The 17,266-nt window shown below is 35.1% G+C and overlaps 1 protein-coding gene across 1 annotated transcript in view; it reads right to left on the bottom strand.

Annotated features, from left to right (window-relative positions):
- Nucleotides 1-3,717: 3,717 nt before the first annotated feature.
- Nucleotides 3,718-17,266, bottom strand: part of LOC112461474 — a 36,637-nt gene continuing 23,088 nt past the window's right edge. The window contains exon 2 of the mRNA XM_025026717.1: nucleotides 3,718-5,638. Within this exon, the coding sequence (XP_024882485.1) occupies nucleotides 4,214-5,638 (1,425 nt within the window). The 3' untranslated portion in view covers nucleotides 3,718-4,213. The remainder of the gene's footprint in view (nucleotides 5,639-17,266) is intronic.

Genomic DNA, 17,266 nt, shown 5'->3' with positions numbered 1-17,266 from the left:
CAACTTGAGAGGTGAAGGGAAAATCCATTGGAGCTTAAGCTTCAATCTCCGTGGAAATATGCTCGGTTTAGGAAGGAAAGTGAAGGACTTTTCTATTCACTTTAACCTGCTCTGGCTGGCCATGATGAGACGTGTGACACGGTAATTACCGGACACTTTGTATACATATAATATGCTGAATTTAAATGGGGAACCTTGTTACACGTCGGTCCAATTTCAGTTCCGGCGGAAGCAGCAGTTCACTTTGCCAGTGACTATTATCAAACGTATGACATAATGAACTCTATCGTGCATGGGAAACAACTTGCTTTGTATTCAGTATTAGATACTGTGATAAAATGGCATCCATCGGTCTCGCATTTAATTCATTGAAAGTATGTGCCACGTGATTCTTTACGCTGTGTGCGGAGTTTAACTTAAAAAATTTATAAAAAAACGGTTTAATTTATAAAAAGATTAGTTTAAAATTTATATCCTTTGTGTATGTTACGGTTTATTTTATCGCCGTGATACCGAAGTGTTTCTCCGAACAGAACGGTGATGATATTTTCAACGGATTCGTGTACCTATAGGACAGAAACAACATACATAGAAGAAAATGATCGATGCGCGTGATTGATGAGTAATGATCGTAGACTTATGTACACGGAGTCAACTGTTTACAATAAATAAGTCTTTAATAAATATGCTACTACATATTAATAGATTCTACAAAAAAAAAGAAGAAAAAAATCGCAGCGAGGTTTCTCCAACAGATACATCTATCTAAATTCGATGAAAATTCTTTTGCTTCGAGAAACAAGGAGACGTGACAAATTTTCGTTAAATATAATTAAACGAAATGAATTCTTCAAGTGGCACTCAATAATCAAACAATTTTCAAACATTAAATGTTGACATATAATAAAGATCGCATAATAAAGATTGCAAATATGAGTAGCGTATTTTATGGCGTCATCATTTTACTCATTATCAATCAATCTTTTGTTTTAGAAACGCTTCTTTTGGGTTATATATTTTTACGGTAATCGATTTCGCAAAATTGAATTGTAGTTGATATATAATTACAAAGTAATAATAAGCGTTGCTTTCGTTGCGAGAAACTCGCACAGTGCCACGTAAAACAAAGTCTGCTAGAAATACATTAAAAATTTATTCCAACATAAAGTTAAATGTATCGACCACTTGTGTGCGATAATTTTGATTAAATATTTCATAAAATGATAAATGGTATATTTGCATACCTGGAAATCCGAACTATAACAAATTGTAATTATAATATAATGGAAACGCTAATTAAAACCTTTGTAATTTTCACGTCGGCACTGTCGAGCCCGTCGCGAAACGAGTTCCTGAAATAAAATTGGAAGCGCGAGGAATAACGATCGAGATGGAACTCGAATGACCAGTATACGCAATTTGTGTCGACCTGATTAATCGGTCTCCTTGGTAAAATAAGAAAGCCAGTATTCTCTCTCTCTCTCTTTCTACTTCGCTTCATTATAAATACTGAGATTACGTCGAACGAAATTTACTCTATGCATGCCAAATTATTATTAACAATTACTATTAATTTACTTCACGCATGCCAAGTTAAACATACGTCGCCCGTAGCAATTGCATTTTATAGCGTTTGATTGCGAGATCGCGAGACAAACTTACAAATTTGATTAATTGCTTGCCCAGAAATTTTCTCAAACTCGCGATGCCTAAACGTAGATGGTTACATACGGCTGTCGAAATATATTTTTCCATATCCTACAATTTGTATATGTATAATTTATGCTAATTAAAAAATTACTTTGTTACGTAGTGCACTAAGCGTAATCAAAAACGCCTTCGCTTCTCATTTCGGCGAAATGTGCGAAGCGTAATTTCGTCGCGAGACAGCTAATTTTTATTGAACAGTTCGTCTCCTTAATTAAAGTGAATATTTATTAATCGTGTTTCCTCGAAAATAATCGTGTTTCATGCTCGTAAATTAAATTGACTTTATCGTCCATACGTCCATTTCCTTTTTTCCAAGTAGCTTATTGTCTTACGCTCCTCGCTCGCTAAAATATCGTCATTAATTCTTTTTACGCTTACGCACTAATCGCGCTAGTCAGGACAGTTCGGCAGTAATGTACAAAAAGTTTTCTACATCGATACGTCGGCGAGGTGAGAGCGGTTCATGTCAAGAAAGTGTAATATATAATTTGGAATAACATCTTAATTTAATGTTATAACCTGTAGATATTATTTTCTAACTTGCATGAATATTACTGTCTGTGTCTTTTATATCTAGTGTCATTTAATGCAGATCTTGACTTCCCTTGTATTTTATTTGCTCAATTTTATATAACTGGATTTTTTATTGCTCTCGCGATGCTCTCGTGCCTAATAATAACGTTAGTTAAGAGTGAGGCAGTCACATTCATTAATTTCTAAATGTACGATGACGATATATACCTAGATTATCATGCTGGAAATATTCTGTAGGGTAAATTTAAGCGAGATGGCCTTAGAGGAAAGATGGCCCATTCATGTTCATTCAATACTAGATGGCGAGTTAGAGAGAAGAGTGAGCTATCTCTTCTCTATGACATCTTATCCGAGTTTACCCTAGTTTTGTTAAAGCTATTGAAGATGTATCGTTGATATTTAAGATCTCTAGTTATAAGAGAATTATCATTGTCCTGAGCCATTCACTTTGAAAGTAATATAAGTAAAATATAAAATACATTTTTCTTGCATGCATACATGTGTAATATGTAGTTCTTTTAAAAGTAATAGAGCTCAGTACTTATGCACTGGAATATTCTTAGAGCAATACATAGAATGTTCTTTGGAACTTTATATGAACAAGCTTTTATCTATAATTTTCTTTTATAATTATACCGCAAAATTAAGTTTTCGTTGAGAAAAGATATCGATCTGAAAGTGCTGCGGCAAATAAAGATTATCAGAATTCATAAATGGCACATTTGCATGCGTTACGTGAACTTACCATCTTGTAATAGAATTGAAAACTACTTGCTCTGAAATCCAATGAAGATTACGATTCTACGGAACCACCTTAGGAGACGCACAATTACGGCATGACCTGTTTTGCCGCCAGGAAGTACTTTGAGATTAAAGTTAAGTTTCGTGCTTGTTATCCGGCGGTTTGATATTCTCTCAGTTCGATGCCACCAGCAATTGCCCCTTGCGGATAACGAGCATAAAGAGACACGCATTGGCCGGCACGCTCTTGTGTCGTTCAAACAAACGCGACCGAAGATACTTCGTTTTTGCCCAATGTCCATCGATTCTCGACACGAACCGCATCTCTCACCGTAAATGCTTTGGGAATCGATATCGAAACGATTTCGGTGAACGCAATTTACTACCGTTATGGATTTTTAAATTTAGCGTGCATGAAAATGTTTTTTGTCATGTAAAATGTGTTATCAATAAATATTGAGAGCTTTATAATATCTGTTATAGATCAGTTACAGTTATTATAACTCTTTTTCGATGATTTTTGAGTTTTGTACTATCTCAAAATTTTATAAGTCTATTTTTATTATAAGATTATATGGAGAATGTCTAAAGAAATACTTATCCCTTAATATTGTTATAATAAAACTTTATATTAATTAAGGGCATCTTTCCGTTAATATAATTAAATTTTTTTATTTATCTAATTATTATCGAAATTTATTTTTAATAGCATTTTAACCGATTGATGAATATTTTTATTTTATCAAGTAATATGATCTCAAAAAAATGATCTCTTATATACAATTTACGACTGAGTGATATTGAAAATAGTACAATTTGTCCAGTTAAATTCCGCTTAAAGAAAAAAGTAGACAATGTCTCTTATAACACAGTTACTGTGGATTGCCATTTTCGGGATTTTAATTTCAGGTTCAGACATCAGAGCGGAAAATCCTGATATAAATAACAATTATAGATTTGACGAAAAAATTCAATTTTTATTCATTTTCGATTCATATTTGATTTAAGTTCTTAAAGTGTTTATTCAAAAAACTTTACACAACTAAATCGATCTCACCAAAACTGCAATCATATCGATCCCCTCATAATATCAAAATTTCTGCACGACACATGTGTGCCACCTGCTCGTTGCATGAATGTGAAGTAAGTCGTAACGTAGAGTGATTGCTATGTACACGTAAGTTTACAATTGCGCACAAATCAGCCTCCGGCCATCCGAGGGATGGCGTTACATCGCCAGTCTCTCCAGCGGAAGTTTCGTTGTAGTCTGCGGGATCATATCGACCACGTCGCTGTCCTCATAGGTTCTTTCGTCCGAGCTAAACGTCGTAACTTCCGCGATAACGTCGTCGGAAGCTGCCAACGTGCTGGATTCGACCGTGACGATTGCGAGCTCGCTCGAAACGATCGAGGACGATTCCTCGTCGACGAGCGAGGAGTCTTCGTCGTCGGATTCCTGCCAGGACAAGGACGAGGAAGGGAGAACTGGCGAGAGTTGAGGCAGAGGGGTTGTAGTATAGGCGCATGTATCTTCAGGAACTTTGGTGGTTGACGGTAGCAGTGCTATTTTGCTCCTCGACGTCGCCGATATCGACCTCGATCGACCCGGCAGAGCCGCGCTATCCCGGGAAGACTTTCCTATCCTACGCGAGCCTATCGGTCTCGCGATGTGGTTCCTCGAGGACGGCGGGGGTTTTTTATGATCAGACTGCGGCGAACTCGGCCTTTTGATAGAGAAGAGAACGGTTGACGCACCAAGAAGAGACGGCGAAGAGGACAACGTGGCTGTCGAGGCCCATTGCTCCTCGCTGGCGGGCGCTGTTAGCGACAAAGAGACTCGGGACGAGGAAGTCGTGCCAGGCCCGTACCGCTTCCGGGATGGCGATGCCACCGTGCTCATCCCCCAGCTCATCTGCTGCTGAGTCGTCCTCTTCCTCTTCTTCTTCCCGTCCGTCAAATCAGGCTTTTTACTTTGATTATCGGCGACCCTGAGGTTTGGCTTTTTCGCATTTGACGTTGGTGCTTTGTTCTTACCGAGCGTGTGGTTCCTGCCGCCGCCGTCTATCCGCGATTTCCGCTTCTTCGCCGAAACGGAGAGAGCCTGTCGCCTGCAAGCCTCCTCGCTGGCCGCCCCCTCGCAGGATCGCTTGGATTCCGGCGTGGTGTTGCTTACGATCTCCGATGACGCCTCGATGACACCTGCCACTGATTCCGCGATTGATTTCTCGGTGACTTTGCATTGGGAACCGGGTTGCTCGCCCGACCTGCACCGTCGCTTCCGCTTCTTCTTCTTCTTTCGGCTGTTGTTGCGGCATTGAATCTCCGGGGGCGGCGTTACGCGACACATCTTCAGCGTTTCGTCGCTAGTCTGGCAATGATGATGCCAATGGCGAACTTTGTGATGAGCGCCCAGTATCCGCCTCTGCAGGATCTCCAAGCGATCAGCCGAAACCACCTGCGTCAGTACCCGAACGTTGGATGACCTTTTGCCCAGAGTGTTACCTTCTGTGACAATTACTTTCTTCGGATGGCCATAACGGTCCATACCAATGTAAAGCGTTTCGTTCTCCTTGGACCAGTGTGCCGAGATGTACGTATTGTAATTGTGTTGCTCCAGAGTCTCATTGAAGATGCATGCTTTTGTGCAATTGAGCTGAAACAGAAATTGAAAGAAATAATTTTATAAAATGACGAGTTTTATTATGTTGAAAGATTCTTGTAAGTGTGAAGCAGAAGCTATTAACGAGTTGATATAAAGCTACTGCATTTATTTTATAGATTTTCTTATCTTTTCTTATCCTTTCCTTATCCTTGTTCTGATTTAAAATTTATTGGCTCAAAATTTTGCTTAATTCTAGCGTTAGCGTTATAATTGCTAACAATAAGTATTAGAACATTAAATATTATGACTATTTATTTTGTTGACTGATTCTTTTTTGCTGATGTTTCAGTTTAATGTTCATACTCAATTTAATATATATTTGTTTTTTTTTTTTAATTTAATTTAGAATTACAATACGTTACACGTCATAAATAAGCAACTGGTTTTTAATAATCCTAATAAGCCGTAAAAAAACATTAATTGAAATGACTGAAGAAAATACGTAATAAAAATTTTCCGTCGAAAGAGTTCAAGATTAGTTAGAAATCTGCATTTTATTTGACAGAATATTCGGAAGAGCGTTTACACTTCTGTTTGTAGACATATATAAATTATACAATGTGGGCTTCAAGTATTTCGTAAAACAAAGGATTTTAAACGCACCGGAACAGGATTTCCTTCAAAACAGGATTCTTGCCCATTTCGTGTCCCTTTTCCATTTGCTGCCTCAATTAATTTCGCGATGCACTCTCGGTTTATACACAGCGCAATGTATCTGTTCGGGATACATTAATGGGCAATGCACACGTGCGCAAAACGAGGTTAATGCAAGTTAAAACGCTAAGCTGTTTCCTTAGCGAGACATTAAGGATAATGCGGAACCAACGCGACTGTCCAACGATGGTGCACAGTGAACATTAAGTTATCGCTGGCTAGTGGTGCATGTGTGCCACGATCTCGCCGTTAGCCGTTATGGTGACTTTGTAGATGAAGCGGCGGTATTCTCCACAGACAATTACACTTGTCGGTTCAACTAACAAACATCGGTTCAAACTGCTTCATCTTATGCTGCGTATTTTATTTACACTCGAGCGTTCTTTATACGCGTACGAGGGAATCAAGAGCAAAGAACCTACGAACACGAAGTTAATTTTTTCAAATACGTTGAATAAATAGTTGTAAAAACCTGGCTTGTCCTTGTCAAAATAATAATTATTTCTCTTAAACCGGATTTTAGCATCTGTAAACCAGAAGAGAAGCGACTAGTTCCGCGTACCTACACCGTGTGAATAAATAATCCCGTTACTAATAATTGTTATGCTATAATTCATTTAGGTCGCTCCTACAAACTTGTAACTGCATCTTTTTAGCAGTTAAATGCGGCATACCGGGAATGATAGCGACTTTATTGAGCATCACATGTGCGGCACAAGTACGCTAAACGAGTCGCATTGATCCTCGGATTCTAGTAAGCAGCGAGTAACGAGCGATTACGCGTCAAGAGAGGCGCCGCGAGAAATCTAAACAAATTTCGTATTTTCCCTCAGATATTTATGGCTATGACGAAATGAAGGCTACGCCAAATCTGTCTTCTCGATATTGGCTTAGGCGAGAAATGCAGATGAAATTATTAGGACTATTTTCTTTCCTTTCGAAGCGTAGGTATAGATATTATAAAACTACGCGACGCGTGAAATGAACGAAATGTCGAAATATATATTCGATATGTTTATCTCTTCTTTTCTGTAAATTTAGATCGTTAATGTTATGAGATTTAAATAATAAGATGATAAAGTGAATAATGAGTTTAGAAATAATAGATTAACTTGCATTAATGCAAATTGATTATGTTACGTAAATGATCGATATAAGCAGTAGCACCATTCTTTTAAAGAAAACTGTAAGTGACTTTAAACAAATACAACCGCACAATTATATTAAACGCACATGAATACATTTAAAGACAAAAAAATTTTACAGTGTCTGTATTCATTCTTAAGTAGAACAATGATATGCTGAATTGCTAAGAATTTTTAAGATTTTCGATTTTTATGAATCGTTAAATGGAAAATGGGAAAATTAATATCAAGAACTGCATTGCTCTTGCTGCATTTACTTTTCCTAAACCTTTAGATCTTCTAAAGCGTTTTTGCGGATTAAAAAGCTTCTTCAAAAGCAATCGCAAGTAAACTGTGTCTGTTACTTCAAGTCGAGTCATTTGGCAGCTGTTTCAACGACAGCGGAAGTACGGTGCAAATGCCAAGAATAATGTATACTGCACTATCATAATATTTGCAAGAATGTAGGCAAGATTTTTGGGAGAATGCTAAAATGTCACGCGGCAAACAATATTTGCAAGATTTGCAAGAAAACACTATCTTTTCGCAATTGAATAAAGCTTGTAATAAAGCTTTAAATAGTCTCTTTTTTTATTCCCAAACATTTCCCCAATATATAGAACGTTTACTTGTTTTTATATGAGTTTTTAAATTGACATGTAAAACGCTATTTTTTTAAAAGAAAATTTAAATAGGAAAGATAGATTTTCAATTTAAAAATTGATAAACTTTACATATATATATATATATATATATATATAATTTTTGCATAGGTACTACTAAATATCTCTAGTAAATATAACTCGATATTACATATAATACATAACATCTCTATACGAGATGTGTACATGTCTTTACCGAAGCGTTACGAAAAAATATATGATTGATTTACGGATCATTAGATATCTGCTACCGGATTATAAATTATTCGGGTAGCCGAGAAAACGAATATGACACGGTGATCGGTCAATGAGATGCAAGACGAAAGTAAAATAACGTACTAATTGCGTATCTCTTTCGGTTATACTAAAGATTGGAGAATGTTGCTCCTAGTACATTAAATTATTTTTAATTTACCGAGGCTTGGTATTTATTCAATGCTTTTTTTCGAAAATCACGCTGCAACTTTTGAAACAAGTGTTTCTTTATTTTTCAAGTCTCTCATGCAAATATTTATAAAAAGAAAGCGAGAAAACATATTTATTATAACATATTTCTTCAAATGTATTTACTGCATTCATATTATATCCGCGTCTTGGTATTTAAATAAATTTGAGAAAAGGATTTAAAAAGATACGAAATAAAATTTTATTTAATTCGGTGATTTTTTTATGAAATTTTGCTTAGATCTCATTTTCATCGAAGAAGTTTATAAAGTTGCTGAATATAACGATTTCTTGAAGAAGTTTAATGCGCTCTAATCATTCGAGTGACTTTGAAGAGAATGTTGTATAGAGATCGCAGGTGATGTTAACGACGTGACGCCAATTATAGCGCCGCGAATCGCGAAGTTGTAGTAAATAATGAATTCGTTAGAAACAAAACAACTAATGGAGACGGCAACCGTAAAGAGTGCCAGAAGAATGCAACTATCTTGCCACTTTATAACTCGGCTGTGCTGCTTGTTCTTCTCGTACGACGGATAATTTATTGTTATTATATACTATAATATGTTTCTTGCATGTCACGTGCATAAGAGGCCATCAAATGAATACGGAATTTAACCCTTTTATCTATATATGCCATATAAAAGTGGATGTTATTTACAAAAGAAATATTTAGCTCAGATTCTCAGATCGATGTGTTATTTCAATTTTTTCGTGTAAGAGATCTTTACATGGAAAAAGGGACAGCAATAATAATATTGATATAAAAAATTTAAAAAATTAAAATAAAAATATTCTTAGAAAGACCATTTTTATTTTAATTTTTTCGGGAAAATGTCTAGATAATGTATTCAAGGTATTGGTGGAATATTTTTTTACTTATTTCAGAGAAATATTTTTGAAAATATTTCGGAACAATATTTTAAATAATCATAAAATATTTTTAAAAATATCTCGGAACGTTATTTTAAATAATCATAAAATATTTTTAGGATGTTCTTATATTTATAATATTTTAGAAATATTTTTCCAATATTTTTTTAATGAATTATATGTTCTATTCGAAAGAGCAAGCAGCAGGTGATTTATTCAGTTCCGCGCAATTAACGAGGTGCAATCGAGTTGACGATAATAATTAGGGTCGTATCGTGATAATGAATTACGTACAATCCTTTATCGCGTAATTGCAGAGCAGCGCGCATATTTGCATGTACACATGGAATCAGCTGTTCGAAGAGCCTCAGAAGTGCCGCTGATCATTCTTTATGTCATTTGGTAATGGGACACTATCATCAATATTTAGGACACATTTCTTGGTGTAAGACTAATATGCTACGTTCAATTATTATTTATGCCGTTGGCATAATAAAATAAATAATCATAACTAGCTTATTTTGATAGCAAAAAAAAAAAGATAAAAGATCACATTTATCAAATAGACAAACTAGGTGCAAATTTTGCACGTGACGAGATTTAACATTTCGTATTCCAAATAAACGATTTGTCTACAAATTCCATTAATATTCGCGCCGATATAATGTTCGATTTATGATAATAAAACCGCAGAGTTTGGACTATCAAGCCTTTTATGCGTGCAATGTGTGATGAGTCAATGTCTACACATTTCTGATTTTTTCTCTTTTTGTATTAGACAAAAATAAATGTATTATTCTAACCAAGAAGATCAAAGATAACCGAAAGGCATGAGTATGTACATGATTATGTAGGCAGCATCCGATTTAATTTCAGTAAAGGTGCCGCTAAGATAAAAATTATTTATGATGTTCTAATCGTCACGTGGTGAATCGTAATTCGTCAGTGAAGAAACGCGTTGGGTCTAATCCAATTAGTGAATTAATTGCGTTATTAGATACCAGTTCAAAAGAAGGATCGATTAGTCGATTACACGCGCCGCGCCGATAATCGTAAATCACGGGATTGAATCTTTAATTTCGTTTATACGTTGTAGTAGTCACGCTACTTGCGATATTGCCGGACTTATATCACGTTAGGAAACGGTTTCGAGGAGTTAGAAACTCAATTTTTATTACCCAACGGTGAAAGATATTCCACACGTTTCGTGTGATTTCTAGAAGTCTGTTACATCCTTCTTGTCCTTTCTTTCGAGATTTGGTACGCTGGTATTATTTTAATAGCAAATCATAAACTTTCGCGTAAAATGTTTTTGATTTTCAAATAACAGTAAAGAGTATTTTGTAATATTGTATATATCACCGTATTGAATTATCTTCTATAGAATAGATGATAAAAATATTGACACATTTATTACATGCTAAATGAGAAATATCAATAGAATATCATAATCATAAATATTAATGCAAATTGTCAATAATATAGTCTTTGTCTTATTAATCTTACTTGTTTAACATACACGTATGTACGCAATCATTTTTCTTGTTGTATTGTTTTATACATCATGTAACACATAATTATAGAATGACAAAGTTAAACAAATTATAAGTCGCTACGTTAAAACGTTGAAATTGTAATTTTGCCGAGCAAAAATTCCAAGCTAAACGAGAATAAAGGTAAATGCCTAAAATTGTTTCTGGTTTTCAAAAGCATATTAGACAGACGCCGCGCGCCGCTCGAATGACCGAAAGATTTAAATCCCTTAAAAAAAATAGATTCTGAATCCTTCGAGTAGAATAAGTACATGTGGCAAGCAATTTCGTCCAACCTAAGTTTAAAAGTGATAAAACGGACTTATTATTAGCATAACCAAAACTAATGCGCGTATGTCTTTACCTATCGTTAATATAACTAATTTACAATGTTGCGGGGAACGAAACGTTCAAGAGAAAACGAGGAACAACTTACAGAGTTGTGTAAATAATCATTTTAGTGGCCCTAAAATTCACCATCGAACGCGAAACAAATAAAACTTATTTTTCCCCGATAAAACTGATAATTCTGACAAAGAATTTCCCGATCGTCGTTCGACAGTGGCTGTTTTTTTCGAGGCACATTGCGTTATCGTTCATCAAATATACGAATGAACGGATTTATGGGTTTGATATATATATATATGTCTGAATTCGTGGCTGCGCACCGGCGCCGGCGTGGCTGTTGGGTCCCGGGTCACGGAGTATATTCTTGTTTCGACGATGTCCAGAAGAAGCTGCGCTCATAAAGCACGCGAAATACGACGTCGCGGTCGGTGTCTACCACGCGAGAAGACACATTACAGGAGAGGAGTGCCAGTGTGGTTCTTTAGCGGCGCGATATCGGATAATCTTCCTTCCGTTGAATTGTCTCTTTAACTTTGGCCGGCGCGGCGGGTGGATCCTGACGAGTATCCCGCTGTGAGACGTCGGGATTGGTATTCGCGTGTAATGTGTTAAGAACGTTTCGAAGGATTAATTCGATACTGTAATTACCGAGTATTTATATGTCAGTATGTCGTGTCGCGTGTCGACGTAATTTATATGTCACTGTAACAATGTTATATATAAATTTCACGGTTTTTTTATACATTTGACACATGAAGAAGTGAAATAATTGGTATTTTTATATATAGTAAGACGATATAATTTTTCAGTAATAAAATTTATTCATTGAATATGTTAACTTCTTATAAATATTAATTTAAAAATATACGAATATTTATTTATTTAAGAAATTATAAAAAATGACGATTATTAATTTTGTCATTAAGATATAATTAGAGAGTCGAATTGCCGCAATTGAACTATTTTTGCAACTGCCATATACAGTTTGTAAAGCTTTTAAAATATTAAAATCTATTTTTTTTCTCACCTCAAAAAACACAGAACGGTGAGAAGAGAGCTTCAATGTCGCGTCCATTCAACTTTTCATGAATATCATCGATCAGACATTCGCGATCCATTCGCGTGCGAATTATTCCCGTGACTCTTAAATCAGGGTAATAGGGCGAAAATTTGAGAATTCTGAGAGTGAGAGTTACGGCTACAAGTGCTCTCAAGGCGTGTTCATCTCCGTGGGATTATTTAGAGGCATTCTTTCAAACGCCCACCGTTCACCCACGAGCCACCAGTCGCCGCGCCGCCACGACAAGAGAGGTATCTCCGAGTTTGTCTCTTTGGCCCAAACGAGACGGGTCGAATGGAACTCGAGAGTGATCCTCCCTCTCTCTCTATCTCTTGAACTCCTATGCTTGTTCCTTCACCTTCTTCCATCTTCCGAACACAGACCTATGCGCGGCGCATAAACAGCCGTCTATCATAATATTTGTGCTCGTGTCGGCGACTTGAATTATGTTGTAACGACCAGTCACGAGAAGAAGACGACCCGAAAGAAAGAGTTACGTGTGTTCGTGCACGAAAGGGGAAGGAAGGGGGTAAGGGGCAGCGGGGGGGCTCTTGTGGGTGCGCGCATTGGGTCTGATGTACGACGGGCCAGACGGGAGGACGAGTTCCGTGTCCGATTTTAACGAGAATACACCCAGATTGGATGCTAATAAAATATCGAACTTCATCCCGAACTGAACCCGCGATGGGCGGGGAAGGACGGCTCTCACGGATTAATCTTTCATCCCGATGAATCAAATCACGCGAGATTTCGACAAGTCTTGAATACTGCCTGGCTCATCGTCATCCTGTTTGTTACGTATTTTGAAAAAAGTGTAGATAATGACACTGTTTTTTTTTAATATCTGGTTGAAACCTCGGTTGAAACAGATCTTAATGGAATGAAGTTTGATTTGAAAACTAATATGAGATCGGATTGATCGAAGTTATCTATCGATAGGTATATAATTAACACATGTATCTTCGTTATTCGAAATAATATTTTTTGGAAATAATGATCATGAAAGCTAAGAAGAAAACAAAGCGGGAATACCTGATTCGAGAGATATAATTTATGGATCTAGATGCGTCTCGATAACAGGCGTGTTACATGCGTGTTTTATGTGCGTAAAAACATAGCCGAAGATAGATACATTCTACTAAAACTTGCTGCTGGAGATATGACTACGGAGATACAAGATACTTTTATTTATTTATTACCTCATCTCTGTATCTACCTATGTGTTTTTAACTTCACATTCAAAAATATTTCTATTTTATGACTACTCAGATCAGGTATTAACTCGTCAGTAAATTCTACTGGTGTTTGCGATAATAAAATTTGTTCAAACTATCAACAGACACAAGTATCAATTAATGAGATCAGTATATAATTAATTTATACATTTAATTCTTATATAAGAAATCTTTCTTTTGTTCTTTTAAAAATCCTTTAAAAATCTTTCCTTTAAAAAAATAAAGAATTTATTTACACATTTATAAATATGATACTTCGGAAATTTTTATCTAACTTTCTTTGTTTAATAAATTGTTATATATTTTATATTAAATTTCAAAATAAAAAACCACGCGAATATCTTCAAAAATAACTGGAATATCTAACAAATTTCTATGAAATAGAAAGCAGTTCTTTCTCATGTGTTTTATAAGTCGTAAATTATACGAAACCAAGGTAAAAACATCTGTATACAACGGGGCACATGGTAATAAATTCCTTTGGGATATCTCTCGAATTTACATATTTACTTGACACAACTGACTGACAGAACAGGAACATCAGTTTTCCATCGACCGATCATCATGTGAGAGAAAAGCACATGTGCGCCGAAATCGTAAAAAAGAGGCTTGCTTCTTGCTTCGTGGCGAGAAGAAAATCCGAGAATCGACTCACCCCGGGATCAACGAGTCTGGAGAGAGTTGCCCGGACTGTATTTATGTGTGACACCCTGTTTCTCGATAAGGCCGGCAGCTAATTAAACTTGAAAGCCGGCCGAGCTACAAGAAACACCCCCCTGCTGTTGTTTGACGTTGCTTCACGTTTGAGAACGAGGTCCGTAAATCGTTTTTCGACGACCAACGCAAGATTCCGGGCTGCGTAATACAGCTGTTTAAATGCGATTGTCTTAAAATTTTCATGTACGTAATTATCATACAAAGAATTAAAAAAAAAAGAGTACCCATTTTTGTAAATTAATAATAAATTATAACATTTGCTGTAGATAAAATTCCAAATTTAAAAAATGGTTTTTAAAAGTTATTCATATAACTTGTTAGTGTTCCTTCGTTCTAATTCTTTTGTATAAATTATTAGACTACAAATTATATTTTATTTCGGGAAATAAACGCATTTATGAAAACACTTAATATTATTTAACATGAAATTGGGTTTATTGAAATAAAATACGGTCAGAAAGAAAGAGCTGATGCTGCTTATCAATTCCAATCTCTTTCCGTAGATTCACGCTATTATTGGCCGACACATTACATTTTCTCATCGTCTTAGCAATGGCGAGTTATTCTATTTTATCCCAAACTAGCAGAGAACAGAGTTATTTCATCTTAAATCAAATAAACGGTAGAGCGAAAATAACTTGACCGGCAAAGAGGAGCATGCCGTTGTGCGACGAGTTCAATAATTACAACTTTCGAAATAATAGATTGAAGATATTTCTGTAAATGCTCCATATTTGCTCACGTTATTTTGCTCCTTTTGCTTCCTCATAGAGGAAGCTTTGTTTTCGTAAAAAAAAATTTATACTTTGAACTTTAAACCTTAATATCGTCTAAATTGTTATATTTATGAAAAAAATATAAAAGACCTTTTTTGAAAATCGTTAAATTTTCTACAAAAATATGTATTGATTATTTCATAATTTTTGATAGTCGATATGATACAAAATTCATAAGAAGCAAAAACAAGTTTTATAAAATTTATCAAACTTTAACTTTGAATATCTTTTGAACGGTTAAATTTATAAAAAAATAATAAGAGATCTTTTTTGTAGAGCGGTAAATTTACTACAGAAAATCTATGTGGCACAATGCTGTATTACTGTTTGTTAGATAGTTATAAAATTTTTTCTATTTTACTAAATAAAAAATCACGATGAGCGACCTGTTAATATTAATATTAAGGGCTAAAATTTTAACAGGTATCTTATGTTACCTTCCTGCAAGTATATATATGCTATTCGTGAAATAAAAAAAAAATTTGCTCCAAAATGACACACCCTAGTGTACATACATACAATATAATTAAAAGTTAAATTGATATTTTCATAAAATTATTATGTTTCCTAAATTGTACCATTACGAGGTTTTTGAAATCGTACTATTTAGCTTTTAACAAGAAAAAAAGGAAAGAGTGAGGGAAGGAGATATCTATGAAAAATTAAAATTGTTCTCTTAATAAATAATCTAGATGCTGTAAGAGCTTGATCACCGCTGTATCCGCGTCTAGCGAGACAGGCATTATATTCGCGCACCGAAAAAAATCATATTCTTGATTTTAGAATAATCCGATAAACTACAGAATATTTCCCTCTAATAGGTAGTATATGAAATATTCTAATAAATTAGAATATACCTGTAATATGAGTAAGTAGCTTAGTAATAGAATATATCCTAATAAATTAGAATATACTTCTAATATGAGTAAGTGAGTAGCTTAGTAAGTAGCTTAGTAATAGAATATATTCTAATAACATAGTATATATTCTTTAGTATATATCTTTTGAATAAATTAAAAAAGGGCATTCTTCTAAGAGTTAAAATACAATAAAAAAAAGGAATTACACAGAAATGAGTAATAAAGACTTTAATAAGACTTTATTCTTAATTCCTGTGTAGTTCCTTACTTCTTTCATTGTATTTAAGGTAAAAAGATGGAAAAAAATACAAAATGCCAAAAGTAGACAAGTCAAATATGCAACGTGTTAAAATAAAAGATACATGAATTACTTATACAAATAATCTTACAACTATTACAATATGTGCCTAAAAGTCACATAAGTGTTCCCATCAGACCCCACGTGAGCAATAGACGGATAAAAAGATACAAGGTCTCTGTACTCAACCAGAAACCATTCCGCAGTAGGCCTAATTTCATAGGAGTGCAAGTGTTCGTTGAAACTAACGGTCCGCAACCCTGACAAAAGAAAGAGGGGACGCTCTTGTACATTTTGTGGCTTCACTATCCAACACAAGTTTCCAAAAAGAGGCAAGTCTTCTTCGTAATTAATAACAAGGATCATGTTGAATTTGTAGCAGGTTCTACAAATGATTACTTCTTTGACTGCAAGTGGATGTCTCAATTCATTAGGTAAAATATTTTGTAGCCCAGTAAAATGACTCGAAATTTGTCGATTTGGAGGAAATAATACTGACTGGGCTGAAACTTTGTAAACAAGCTTGTTTTAGGATACTATTCAACATATTAAAAGTCCCCACGTGTAGACGCTACGTTGCGGGCAGGGGAGAGTCCAAAAGATTCAAAAAATCAGTTTTTCGCAAATAACTTGGAAAATATCAACTTTACGGAAATTTATGTAGATATCAAAATTGTAGCTTACAAAATTCCGCACAATTTCGTTTTTTATTCAAGTCTGTACGACCAAATGGAGCAGAGATAGAATTTTTTTAAACACCGGTAGTTTTGCGACGCAACAAAAACGCGTACGCGCGTCGCGCATTTTTCGCTAATATCTCGAAAATGGACTCTCAAATCGAAAAATGTTTTAAATAAAAGTTGTAGAGAATCTAATTACGAACAATTTCGTGTTTTATTCATTTCTGTACAGTTAAAAATCGAGGAAATATAAATTTTTAAATAATTTATAACCGCCGTAGAAGAGATCCAATGGAAATTAGTTGTTAGTCTTCTTCTTCTTCTTCTTCATTTGTACTATTTGAGTCTTCATCTGA

This window comes from Temnothorax curvispinosus, unplaced genomic scaffold, assembly GCF_003070985.1.
Source record: "Temnothorax curvispinosus isolate PA1 unplaced genomic scaffold, ASM307098v1 QBEX01011438.1, whole genome shotgun sequence".
Lineage (NCBI taxonomy): Eukaryota > Metazoa > Arthropoda > Insecta > Hymenoptera > Formicidae > Temnothorax > Temnothorax curvispinosus.
Note: the sequence above shows the minus strand (reverse complement) of the source record. Positions and strands in the feature narration are given on the sequence as shown.